At 40.1% G+C, this 13,195-nt stretch overlaps 1 protein-coding gene and 1 non-coding gene across 2 annotated transcripts; both read left to right on the top strand.

The window, feature by feature from the left end:
- Positions 1-226: 226 nt before the first annotated feature.
- LOC139454473 (thymidine kinase 2, mitochondrial-like) lies at positions 227-11,006 on the top strand. The gene is made up of 9 exons (XM_071236197.1): positions 227-446; positions 775-830; positions 2,263-2,337; positions 3,536-3,589; positions 4,395-4,558; positions 5,041-5,129; positions 5,988-6,067; positions 6,537-6,614; positions 7,085-11,006. The coding sequence occupies exons 1-9, from the start codon at positions 314-316 to the stop codon at positions 7,163-7,165; spliced, it is 810 nt and encodes a 269-aa protein (XP_071092298.1). The 5' UTR covers positions 227-313; the 3' UTR covers positions 7,166-11,006.
- Positions 11,007-11,708: 702 nt separating this feature from the next.
- Trnaa-ugc (transfer RNA alanine (anticodon UGC)) lies at positions 11,709-11,780 on the top strand. The gene has a single exon. It is a non-coding gene; the product is annotated as a tRNA-Ala (tRNA).
- Positions 11,781-13,195: the final 1,415 nt, after the last annotated feature.

Here is a 13,195-nt window from a genome sequence, read left to right as displayed (position 1 = left end):
CGTCTGAGTGTGATGTAGAGCCCAGCGGTTGTTTACGGTTCGAGCGGCAAGCTTGGTAAGCTGGGTCCCGTCTCTTCATATCACAATCATACTATTTTAGATAGACAGGAGCCCAGTTAGAGTCATAAGCGGGTTCCCGTGATGTGAAGAGAAGGAGCCCAGCTGAAAGTGTAACACGTATTTCTATTGGTTGAATATAAATAGATTTACACCATAGCCAGACTTAGGAACTTACGGGTTACTTTATTGATTCTGTATTCTCCATGCGGTCAATCACAACACACGGGAATTGCTTGTCCGTACATGTTAAGCCATGCTTTTAAAGCCCTTCAATTTCCGCGCAGTCATCAAAACAATAAGAAGCAGGGTAGGAGTAGGACGCACTGTCTCAACGATGCGGACTGTTTCACAGAAAGAATTACCGGGATCTGAGAACGACAAACCGAGTGGGTTCACGTAAACATGTTTTTGTTTTTTTAATAAGTAATAATGTTTTATCGTGTTTTTGTGTCCCGAAATCGATAAGCTCTTTGTCAATATATACCGGCAGGATGCTGACAAGACAATAAAATGTTTGCTGCCGACCCAGAATCTCTATGGAACTAACAAGGAATCGTTCCTAATTTATGGCTCGGGGTGTTGGAGAGGATTTCAAGTATCAAATTTCATCACACACCTGCACACACCAAATATTGGATACATTGTACATGCATTTTAGTAAATTTGTTGTCTTTTCAAAATGGGGACTTATGATTTTATATTCTATGTTTATAGATGGCATCACGAGACAGCATTCACGGGAAGACGTGCCACCAAAATCGAAATACACAGTATGTACGCGGTGTGTTTTGCGAAATACGTCAAAGGTTACTCAATATTTAACGTACCGTATTCCCTCTATTAGAAACTGCAATACTTGCTGGCCACTAATTGATGCCGGTCTCATGCCTTGTCCAAAAATAGTACCCGGGTCTTTTATGCAATTTGGGGCCATCATTTGATGAAATTAATGATCCCTATGAAATTAACTTGCAGCATGAAATGATTACTTCCTTCACTAAATAATGCCTGTTTCTTGCTTATGTACTGTGGAGTGTTGTATTCAGTAAAGTGGTTAGTTGCCCCTGTGCCAGCAATAAACAGAGGTAAGGTGGGGTGAAATGGGGTTTGAACTATTTTTAAGTTCGATCTATTAGCGTCTATTGGTATGACGTGGCGAAGGATCACACCCCAACCTTCTGCTCTCCAGGTGGACTACTGCCACTATACCACGGAGGTGGTCCGAAATATCAGAATAAATGAAGGGTCTCTAAAAGATGCTGAGTCAATGGCTTGTGCAAAATTAAAAGAGGAAATACGGTAGCTATATTGTTTCGCTCTTAGACAATCTCTACAAGTCATGCAGTGTTAGAAATAGCTGCAGTCAAAGTTTGTTATCATTTTGTTTTCATTTCATAGCTAATCGGAAACCCACACGAAAAAGTAAACTGTGGTTTGCTGTACAATGAGGTGACTGATATGCATATATGTGCGTATTTAGCAATGCATGTGAAAGTCTAAGAACCACCCCACACATTAGACAAATGCACAGTACCAAGCAGCTAATCAGCTTGACCACTGTTTGGTGTAATGATCTCAAAACACACACTGTCAGATTTGCATAGAGCAGTGTAGAGCTCTGATTTTAACCAAATTTCTTTGTTCTCTCAGATTTGCATAGAACTCTGATTTTAACCAAATTTCTTTGTTCTCTCAGATTTGCATAGAGCTCTGATTTTAACCAAATTTCTTTGTTCTCTCAGATTTGCATAGAACTCTGATTTTAACCAAATTTCTTTGTTCTCTCAGATTTGCATAGAGCTCTGATTTTAACCAAATTTCTTTGTTCTCTCAGATTTGCATAGAACTCTGATTTTAACCAAATTTCTTTGTTCTCTCAGATTTGCATAGAGCTCTGATTTTAAACAAATTTCTTTGTTCTCTCAGATTTGCATAGAACTCTGATTTTAACCAAATTTCTTTGTTCTCTCAGATTTGCATAGAGCTCTGATTTTAACCAAATTTCTTTGTTCTCTCAGATTTGCATAGAGCTCTGATTTTAACCAAATTTCTTTGTTCTCTCAGATTTGCATAGAGCTCTGATTTTAACCAAATTTCTTTGTTCTCTCAGATTTGCATAGAACTCTGATTTTAACCAAATTTCTTTGTTCTCTCAGATTTGCATAGAGCTCTGATTTTAACCAAATTTCTTTGTTCTCTCAGATATGTGTGGAGGGAAACATTGGAAGTGGCAAGACAACATTGCTTGATTATTACAAGGACTGCAACATGACTGAGGTAAGACGTCCACGGTCCTACTGAGCTACTGGTATAACTCCTACCGAAGTTAGGAAGAATCACAGGGCCACGTATAGCCATACTATACTGACTGTACTGATTACACTAAAAAAAGAGGTTTTTTTTAGTGTAATCAGTACAGTCAGTATAGTATGGCTATACGTGGCCCTGTGGGAAGAATGGCAAACATGAACCTGATAAGTATAGTGAAGAGCAACTCAATCTCCTTTATCATGCGTCACGCCGAAGACCCGGGTTAGATTCCCGACATGGGTACAATGTGTGAAGCCCATTTCTGGTGTCCCCCGCCGTGATATTGCTGGAATATTGCTGAAAGCGGCGTAAAACCATACTCACTCACTCCTTTATCATGATGTGCATCTTTTACCACGATTTGACTGCTAAGTTAGTTAAGGTATCATATCGACAAGTAGAAATTTGCCATTATTATCATTATAAGGACTAGTGGACTAAAACTGTTAGTTTCTATCTTTGTCATTTTGATCATGATCCGTCAATGTTTCAAACTGTAAAGACGTTTTGTATTTTACTGATATTAATAACAGAACCAAGAAACATGATCAGATGATAAAGAGAAAAGTTCTTTAATTCTCAGATTTAAATTTTCGATGAATGCCATACTTTTATCGGTGTATATATACCTCCAAATTTCAGAAGGGATGGAAGGATTAACTAAGACATTCTGATAATGAAATGCATCTTGCCATGGAATGCATGAAGCAATTGGAATGTAGGATGGACATACCAATATTAAGATACTGGGTAGAGTTGGAACTTCAAATCTGAAATGATTTTGTGGTCAGACTTTGATCAGAATAAATCGATTCATGTGGCCTACATGAAGATCTGGAGTAGAATTGGTATTCAGCAATCCATGCTTGCCGTAACAGGTGACTATGCTTGTCGTAGGAGGCGACTAACAGGATCGAGTGGTCAGGGTCGCTGACTTGGTTGACGTATGTCATCGATCCTAATTGCGTGGATTGATGCTCATGATATTAATCACTGGATTGTCTGGTCCAGACTTGATTATTTACAGACCGCCGTGATCTGGCTGGAATATTGCTGAGTGCGGAGTTAAACAACAAACCAACCAACCAACATTTTGATCATGGTAGTCGTGGATTGTCATGATTGAACTGAAGTTATTGACCTGTTTTATTTTATTATCTTGTAGGTTTTTCAAGAACCTGTCAACAAATGGCGGAATGTTCAAGGACATAATGCACTGGTTAGTTTATAACATTGTAACAATGTTCAGCACAGTGGTGTAACATGTTTATTCCTGCAAGACAATGGGCATTGTCCATGCTGTTATGTTCCTATTAATCATTTCAAAGAAGTGTTAGAATATTTGGTATCAACGATTATAGAACTATGAGAATATCAGTGTTGCACAGAAACATGTTATAAGAGACAATGACTAAAAGAAGACTACTTTTCTTTTATGGTACAACACAACTTTTGAGAACATTCTACGACTGCCATACGTCACCATTCTGTAACAGGGGGTAAGGGTAGCCGTGTGGTAAGCATTCACTCATCAAGCCAAAGACCTGGGTTCGATTCTCCGCATGGGTACAAGGTGTTAAGCCCATTTCTGGTGTCCTCCGCCATGATATTGATGGAATATGGCTAAAATCAGTGTAAAACCATATTCACTCACTCACTCACAACTCACTCGCTCGCTCGCTGAGACTGCCATGCCTGTATCGGAGTGGTGGATATAGACCGGGGTAGAATAGGTCTTCAGCAACCCATGCTTACAGTAAAAGGTGACTATGCTTATCGTAAGAGGCGACTAACAGGATCGGGTTATCAGACTCGCTGACTTGGTTGATGCATGTCATTGATCCCAATTGGGTGGATCAATGCTCATGATGTCAATCACTGGATTGTCTGGTACAGACTTGGTTATTTACAGACTGCCGTCATATAGCTGGAATATTGCTGAGTGCGGCGTTAAACAACAGACAGACAGACAGACAGACAGACTGGTAGATGCATGCATGACCACTGTGTGTATTGTGTTCCAGAGTCTGATGTACAGGGACCCGGCACGGTGGGGGTTAACGTTCCAGACCTATGTCCAGCTGACCATGCTGGACATACACACGAAGGCCCAAGAGAAGCCCTTTAAGATGATGGAGAGGTCAATATTCAGCGCCAAGTACTGCTTTGTGGAGAACTTGCACAACAGGTATGTGGCTCAGTGACGGAGTGAGATGGCTTAACGCATCTTCCCAAGGCAAGGACTTTAACTAACTGTAATGTTTTTTAATCAAGGAGCTCAAGTGATTTGATGCTCTTTGCGGGGTATTACTATAACGATCTTGATTATTGATCAGATCATCAAGATAGGGTGCCGCCAATTTGCCTGAATCAAATACAAGCGATATGAGCGATAGAATTTTGTTGGTCAAACAGAGGACATAGAAGGGACATAACTCGTAATATCCAATGGTGGCACTACGATCAAGCCTGGAAATTCCAGCCTAGTTCGGCAAGGTTGGAAACTGGATTTTATAGTCAGTTAACACCTTTGCGTCAGGAATATGGTTTAACGCTGCTATGAACAGTGTTCTAGTTGGCTCAATCAGCCTGGCAATCCGTGCTTTGTTGGTGTTGAATGAAGGTGTTAAACCAATGTTTCCATTTTATTCATTTGTATTTTTGTTGTAGTGGGAATATGCCGGACATTGAACATATTGTGCTGACGGAATGGTTTGATTTCATTGTGAAATCTCAGGACTTTAAAGTTGATCTCTTTGGTAGGTAATTGTAATTGCACATTTGATAGTATCAGTATTCTTGCTGTCATGTGTAAAATGTGTGTAATACTCTCTATACTATACCCTTTACATACTTAGTGGGGAACAGGGGGCAAGGGTGGCTCAGTCGTCTAAGGCACCGTGATTTGCTGTGCAGTGTGGCATCCCTTGGGCACGCCAGAAACCTATGATTGTGGGTTCATATCCCGGTTCGCCCCGATTATGTTTCTAGGTTTGTCAGCACCATACCCGTGCTCATGGGTTTCACCGAAGTGGTAAATGTCTGAGACCTTCATCACTTCATCACTAACTGGAATACTGTTAAAAGCGGCGTTTAACCCAACACACTCACACTCACTCAGTGGGGAACTTGTTTAAAAAGGGGCTTTGTTGCACATTGTTGCTTGTTGAACAAAACAACTAAATTGATTGGGTGATCAGACTCAGTAGCTTGGTCAATTGCATTTTCTTGTGTCCTCTTGGTGTGGATCGTTTGCTCATAGTGTCATCAATGGTTTGTCTGGTCCAGACTCGATTATTTAAAAAACGCTGTGACCCGTGAAGATCCGGGGTAGAATAGGTCTTAAGCAACCCATGCTTGCCGTAAAAGGCAACTTCGTTTGTTCTAAGAGGCGACTAACGGGATCGGGTGGTCAGGCTAGCTGACTTTGTTGATGCATGTCATCCCAATTGCGTTGATCGATGCCCATGATGTCAATCAGTGGATTGTCTGGTCCAGACTCGATTATTTACAGACCACCGTCCTATAGCTGGAATATTGTCGAGTGAGACGTTAAACAACTAACAAACAACAAAACAAACTGCTGTCTTATAGCTGGAATATTCTGTGTGTTCCAGTGTACCTGCAGACCAAGCCGGAGACAGTATATGAGAGAATTCAACGTAGACACAGAGAGGAGGAGAAGAGTATCCCCCTGGTATGTAGAACACTGTCTCGATCTGGTACTGTCTGCCATCTTGTATAGCTTCATGTACAACACTTCCAGTGGAGATACAGAGTACAATTTCTGGAAACAGTACTTAAACTGTTACAGTGTTGTTAACACCTCACACAACCATTGTGATTGAGCAATAATCTTGTTAAACTGTTTTACACAATCATTGATTCTATTTGTGAGCAGACCCAAGAAGAATCCAGGGTAAAATAGGTTTTCAGCAACCCATGCTTGCCGTAAAAGGCGACTTACGGGATCGGGTGGTCAGACTCGCTGACTTGGTTGATGCATGTCATCAATCCCAATTGCATGGATTGATGCTCATGATATTAATCACTGGATTGTCTGGTTCAGACTTGTTACATTTTGTGGAGGTTGTTTTTTGTGTTGCATATAAAGACACTGCTATTGTTACCTTGTTGTACAAAGATGCCAACATTGTTGTACACAGGAATACCTAGAAGCTCTACACAAGCAGCACGAGGACTGGCTCATTCACAAGAAGTACCCCTGCCCTGCGGATGTTCTGGTATGTCATCGTATCCCAATTTCATGGACTCATGCTCATGATATTAATCACTGGATTGTCTGGTCCAGACTCAATTATTTACAGACCACCATCATATAGCAGAAATATTGCTGAATGCGGCGCTAAACAACAAACCAACTAACAAACCTTACAGTGATCATTGTTTATTGAATGCAACTTGAATGTTAGCTTGTTCAAGATGAGTGAGTGAGTGAGTATGGTTTTACGCCGCTTTTAGCAATATCACGGCGAGGGACACCAGAAATGGGCATCACAGATCGTACCCATTTCGGGAATCGAACCCGGGTCTTCGGCGTGACGAGCGAAAGCTTTAACCACTCTGCTACCCAACCGCCCCTTTGTTCAAGATGAAGACTTGTTATACATATGAGTCCAAGTGTAAGACAACAACATGATAAACTGTAGTTTGGATTTAATTGACTTATATCTGATATTGGTAAACATTGCAGGTTTTGGACGGGAACCCCGATATGAACGGCATGGTGAAGATATATGAGGACAACAGATCAAAAATCCTTAAGCGCCCCTAGCAAGAGGTCAATTTTCACAATCTCAGTGGAGAGACGCTGATGTATGACGGTGTAGAGGCGACAGTCATCTGTACATAAGCCTAGTGTATGTGCTTAAACGTGGGGCTCAGTGTGTGAGTGGGGGCATGGGTGGCCCAGTCGTCCAAGGTGCCACGCTTCGCGTCCCTTGGGCATGCCAGAAACCAATGATTGTGGGTTCGAAGTCCCGGTTCGCCCCGATTGTGTTGCACCATACCCGTGCGAGTGGGTTTTCCCCAAAGTGGTAAACATCTTAGACATGCACCAAATGTAGTAACATAAAAACGTCTACCTCGGATGAATGCTAAATCAAAGGACCTTCCACAGTCAACGATTATGGTTGTTTGTGAGTAAGACAGGAAAATATGCACATCAGGGATTAGGCCCCCGACAGTCTTCCAGGATGTTATTTTTCTGCTGATTCTAGGTTTGTTGTTTTGCTCTGTAGATGAGATTGATTTCATGGTAGAACAGTGACTTCTGCATGGGCTGTTGGTGGGCAGAGTTTCCAGGTCTGACACTGCCTGGATAACAGTGATCCTACAGAGACATGTTTGTGGAATCATTATTAGTAGTGGGGGGCACGGGTGGCCCAGTCGTCTAAAGCGCCGCGATTCGCTGTGCAGAGTTGCGTCCCTTGGGCACGCCAGAAACCTATGATTGTTGGGTTCGAATCCCGGTTCACCCCGGTTATGTTTCTAGGTTTGTCAGCACCATACCTGTCCTCGTGGGTTTCACCGAACTGGTAAACGTCTGAGACCTGCATCACCTCAGGCTTTCCTCCCACATTAAGCTGACACGCCGCGATATAACTGGAATACTGTTAAAAGCAGCGTTAAACCCAACTCACTCACTCACTCACATTATTATTAGTGGGACGATACACCTATGCATTATGATTTGTTACTTCTTGATACAAGAATCGATCACAATCACACAGTAAAAGTATTGATTCTTACCTTAACTGTATTCTTCAATAAATGTTACGCCAAACACTATTACAAGTGAAAATGAGCAGTGAAAACGTAAATATTTTCATCCTTTGCGCCATACTTGACACTGCCAACTGTAAATGATCAGTGTGCCGGGTATTTGGCTATCCTGTCTATCAAAAAGATGGCTTTCACACCACAGATAAGAGCACATGCAAGTTTTGTGATACGTATCGGATCACACAGTTGGTGTATCGTCCCAGCCCTAATCATCAACAACGCATTATCAACAATGGTGCCGACTGTGAAATGCTGCTAAGACAACAGTGGCTAAAAATAGAACGGAAATTATATTTTCTATTCTACTGGCATTAGAAAATCAAAATTTCTCAAATCCTGAAAAAGTTTATGCTTATTTTAAAAATGTACAGTCGTGAGACGGACTACACATAGTATTAATTAATTAGTCTGTGTGTCCTAGTTACCTATTTGCAGAGCATGAGTACGGCCAACTGAGTATGGACAGATGTTTTGCAAATTATTTCATATTTTTAATCGAGGTGCTCAAGAGAGTTGATGCACGTTGCGGGGTAAGACCCGTTTTATTACAATATAGATCTTGATTGTCGAGCAGATCGTCTTGAAAGGGTGCCGCCATTTTGTTTGAAGCAAATGCAAGTGATAGGGAGGTGGAATCTGATTGGTCGATAGGAGGAACATAGAAGGGACATAGCCACTGGTGGCGTTACGATCATGCCTGGAAGTTCCAGTCTAGTAGGCAAGGGCGAAAACTGGACTTTTATAGTCGTAGTGAATGCCCTTGCCTCGGGAAGAGACCCGACAGGTACAAGGGCATTGCTGGGTGTCAGGGTTATTTCGTATGTTTTTACCATTTGAATCACAATGTTCATCATGATCATATTTCATGTCTGATCCTGTGTTCAACTATTACGATGACATCACGCTATTGTTGTTGTTGTTGTTGATTCACTGGCCATGCTGAGTGTGCATTTTAACGGTAGATCATTATGCAATATAGAGGAATAACATCTCAACCATAGCATGGTCATGATCACTCGATTCTGTTGGTTCCTGAAGTAAAATCAATTCTTATTTCTCCATTACAGATTTGGGGAAGAGCATAACCTGCATTATCGCATTTGAACAGATTAACTATTGTAATATGAAAGAATCGGGTGGGCCGTACCATCTATTAAGTAGTATAGAAAATATTATCCTGATTAAGATTTAATAGATTTCCTTCTTTAGATTGCAGGTACAATCACTTATTTATTATTCCCGGTTTGTCCATACGTCGGTTGCCTGTTTCCGGGGCAGACCTCAGAAACGTTGAATATTTCTTGTTGTAACTTGACAAACAGATCAGTCTTGTGCTGAACTTGTGCCTTTTGATGATTTGATATATTTAAAAACACTGAACAGTATTATTTTTTCTTCACTGAACTGAAGGTCTCCAAAAGCAATGAACCAAAAGTGGGGTATAAGTAGCCAAATTCCATTTCTTTTTGCACCAAACCAGGGGGATATGTCATCTCCTGATGACTCCTTTTCCTTGAAGCCAATGCTTTTTAAAACAATCAGCAGTTAGTTTCAGTTACTTCTACCATTCTGCTATGGTCAAAGGGAGATAACTCTCATAACACAATTCAGGGCTACCAGCCTTTTACTGCCATCGCCATCCGCCATATCAAGGTGGTCATCAGCTCATATCAGACAAGTGGTTTATTTCAAATAACTAGTTTTCGGGAGATAGCAACTTGACTTGAGGTTTTGACTAAATCTCTGACTACCTGTGGCTTTGTCCATCCTTGGTGCCAACCCTTAGCTGCATGCTTCTTGTCAGTTGTTGGGTTGACCTAGACTCGCATTTATTCCCAGAAATACAATTGTCTTACGTAAAAATATATATCGATAAAATATAAAGGAAAATCCAAATGGAGCCAGAAGAGTGCTGGGTCTGGTAGACGCAATAGGTTCAACCCAGTTATGTTTGTGGAGATCATGTTATTGTATGCGAGCTGGTGTTTTGTGAAGCTTTTTGCATGAATTGAATATGTTTCATTTACATGTTTTAATGTATTTTATTGTTTTATTTTGTTGCATGTCCTATATGCATTCTTGTAGGTTTTTTTTATATCTGTTCTTTTACTTCTTTGAATGGCATTTGGAAGTGATGCACAAAAGGAAGTGAATTAGTCATCTTCTTTATCATGAAAACAAGTTTCAGAGTATATAATTACTCTTTTAGGTGAATAAATGCTATAGTGATTGAGTGAGTATGGTTTTACGCCGCTTTTAGCAATATTCCAGCAATATCAGGGCGGGGGACACCAGAAATGGGCTTCACACATTGTACCCATGTCGGTAATCGAACACGGGTCTTCGGCGTGACAAGCGAACGCTTTAACCACCGAATAAATGCTATAAGCAGAGAACGTATATATGTGTACCTGTAAGATTAACACCAGTTAATTTGATATCGGATGTGAAAACCTAACAAGGAAACCAATAGTTTATTGGTGCTGATAGGTGATTAGCAATGGACAAATAGAAGCCATAACAGTTAATTAGCGTTGATTTTGTTGGCGATGAACAACTGGAAGCCAGACTTAAGTCATCACTGATCGTTTTTACGCTGCTTACCATTTTCAGTTGCTGAAGTTAACAAAATATGTAACTTTTTAGCTTGAATGCCTGCCAGGATATAAGGGGATAGTTAAATGACGGACGTGTGGACCAGTGTGTTCGTCATGAACTGTATTGAACTGTATGGGACCATGGGGTGTACAAAGCATATTTACAGGGTAACATGTTTATACAAATTATGTGAATGGCGAACTTGATTGACTACAGTGTTGAATGAATGCTGAATAAAGTGTATCGAAATAATTTGTTGACTTCTCTCCTGTTTCACAAGTAAACTGGTTCCACTGTTGGCACGCGACGCAAACTTAGTGCGATTTAGCTGTCTACTAGTTTAGGTTTTTAGGAACCCAGTCTATTTCACAATGATCAAGTCATTGTCTGTGAGTCTTCACTGTCTAAGTTCAAGGCCGTAGTTAACTTTTTTTGACAGGGGAGGGGCAAATATTTGTACAAGTATCACTTGTCCCCAACTTGTATTTTCATGATTCTATTAAAACGGTTTTCTATAAAAAAAATATCCACGGGAGGCAACTGCAATTTGTGTTACCGCGTACGCACATGAGAAGAAGAAGACCAGTCCACATTTTCAAGATACCGAGCTCTTCCCAGGGAATCCACGGAGGCGCGCACTGAAGGAGAGCTTAGCAGAAACTGGTATCGTTGTTTAGTTGCGCGATCACCCAGTTACTAAAACTCCTTGCAGCGTTTCACACATGAACTGTACAGAACGGCCGTTGTCGCTCGTACTTTACTATATCATATGACTGCAAATGAATTTGACACGAACTGAAAATATACATAAATTAATATGTCCATCATGAACATTTACAACAAAGTACGTTAGAAACCGGTGTATTACGACAGAAGGGCCAGAGGTTATTGAGCAGATCTATAAGTGGCCTTAGATACCAATGTCTGTCAGAGTTGGGGATGTAGCTCAGTGGTAGAGCGTTCGCTTTGCATGTGAAAGGCCCCGGGTTCGATCCCCGGCATCTCCACCATACTTTTTTTTCTTTCTCTTTTATACGCATGTAATATTAAATACCACATACACTTCTTGGTTCCACAACTAAATGTCTCTAAAATCTGATTTTTTTACACCAAAAGGATACCACACTGCGTTCACTTCCACATCTGGTCCCCAGGGTGTGTGAAATATCCACAACAATATTATGGAGCCACTGTATTCTTTCTACTTTCGGAGAGTCAAAGAAATCATGTGATGCAACTGCTTTGAATTTTTTACTCACCCGTACCGACAATTTAGAAGTCTCGACGCTGATTGGCTGATTACAAAGTTAGAGTTCACGTGTAACGCCACATTGACAGCGTATTCGTATCAGTACCAGTGATAACTGATAAAAAACGCGAAAAAAACATGTTCAAAACAGTAAAATATTTATATTTGGGACCTTTGTTTCGAAACATAATTTTACAGAACAAACCAAAAACAATGATTAAGCTGGAAGCTACTGATACCCACAGAAGAGATGAGGCGTCCTGCGTTGTGACCCAACTATACATTCAAATGTGTGGCACCGCCCAGTATATACACTCTCTAATAAAGAAAAGGGAATGTTAAAAAATAGAAGTGCAGAAGATTGAAAATACATCAGTCAATCAAAGATGAAGGTAACTTTATACATCTTGAGAATTAGTTCATGTTTTGTTCTTAGACTTACATTTCAACCATCGATTGTGTTCACATGTAGACTCAAACTGGTATATTAAAAAAAATGTATACAGACAACAAAATTAACTGTATTAGAAACAACAAACTCTGTAAACATTTAAGCATAGTTTTTGTATAGCATTTCAAAAGCCTGGTTTGTTTGCATTAAAATCAAAACAAAGGAATCTGTAATTAAAATGTGTAAGGTGAAAAGCTTTTACATAAAAGAGCAAAATACATGGGGGAGAGTAAATATATAATTCTATATAACTCTTCTTGAATGGAGCACATTTGAAAAAAAAGATAATCCAAGCATATTCGATATTACCGTGTTTAAAGAATTTATATCAGTCATATATTTCTAACTTAGATCACCCGTATGTAACCCAGGTAAAGCATGCATAACGGGGAACATTGTAATGTTGGTACAGTTTATCGTGTCTTCGTGCTTTAGCATCACACATTTTCATATTCCTCTAGGTTTTAATGTTTATTTGTTTATGTATTTTTTATTTATTTTTTTCTCTCCTTTATTTTTTCCGGGTTATATATTTATCTAAATATACATTTAGTTACTTGTGTGAGTGTGGTTGTTTGTTTTTATTTGTTTATTTTTATTTTTATTGATTTTGCGGGGTTTTTTTTCTTTTCGGGTGTGGGGGGGTGGGGGGCACTTCTCCTTTCGTTTTTCATAGTCATATTTTTTAAAAGTTGTATATAACGTATGAATACCTTCTCAGA

This window comes from Haliotis cracherodii, unplaced genomic scaffold (genome assembly GCF_022045235.1).
Source record: "Haliotis cracherodii isolate W230 unplaced genomic scaffold, xgHalCrac1.p SCAF_10, whole genome shotgun sequence".
NCBI classification, from domain to species: Eukaryota; Metazoa; Mollusca; class Gastropoda; order Lepetellida; family Haliotidae; genus Haliotis; species Haliotis cracherodii.
This window is presented reverse-complemented; position numbering and strand designations above follow the sequence as displayed.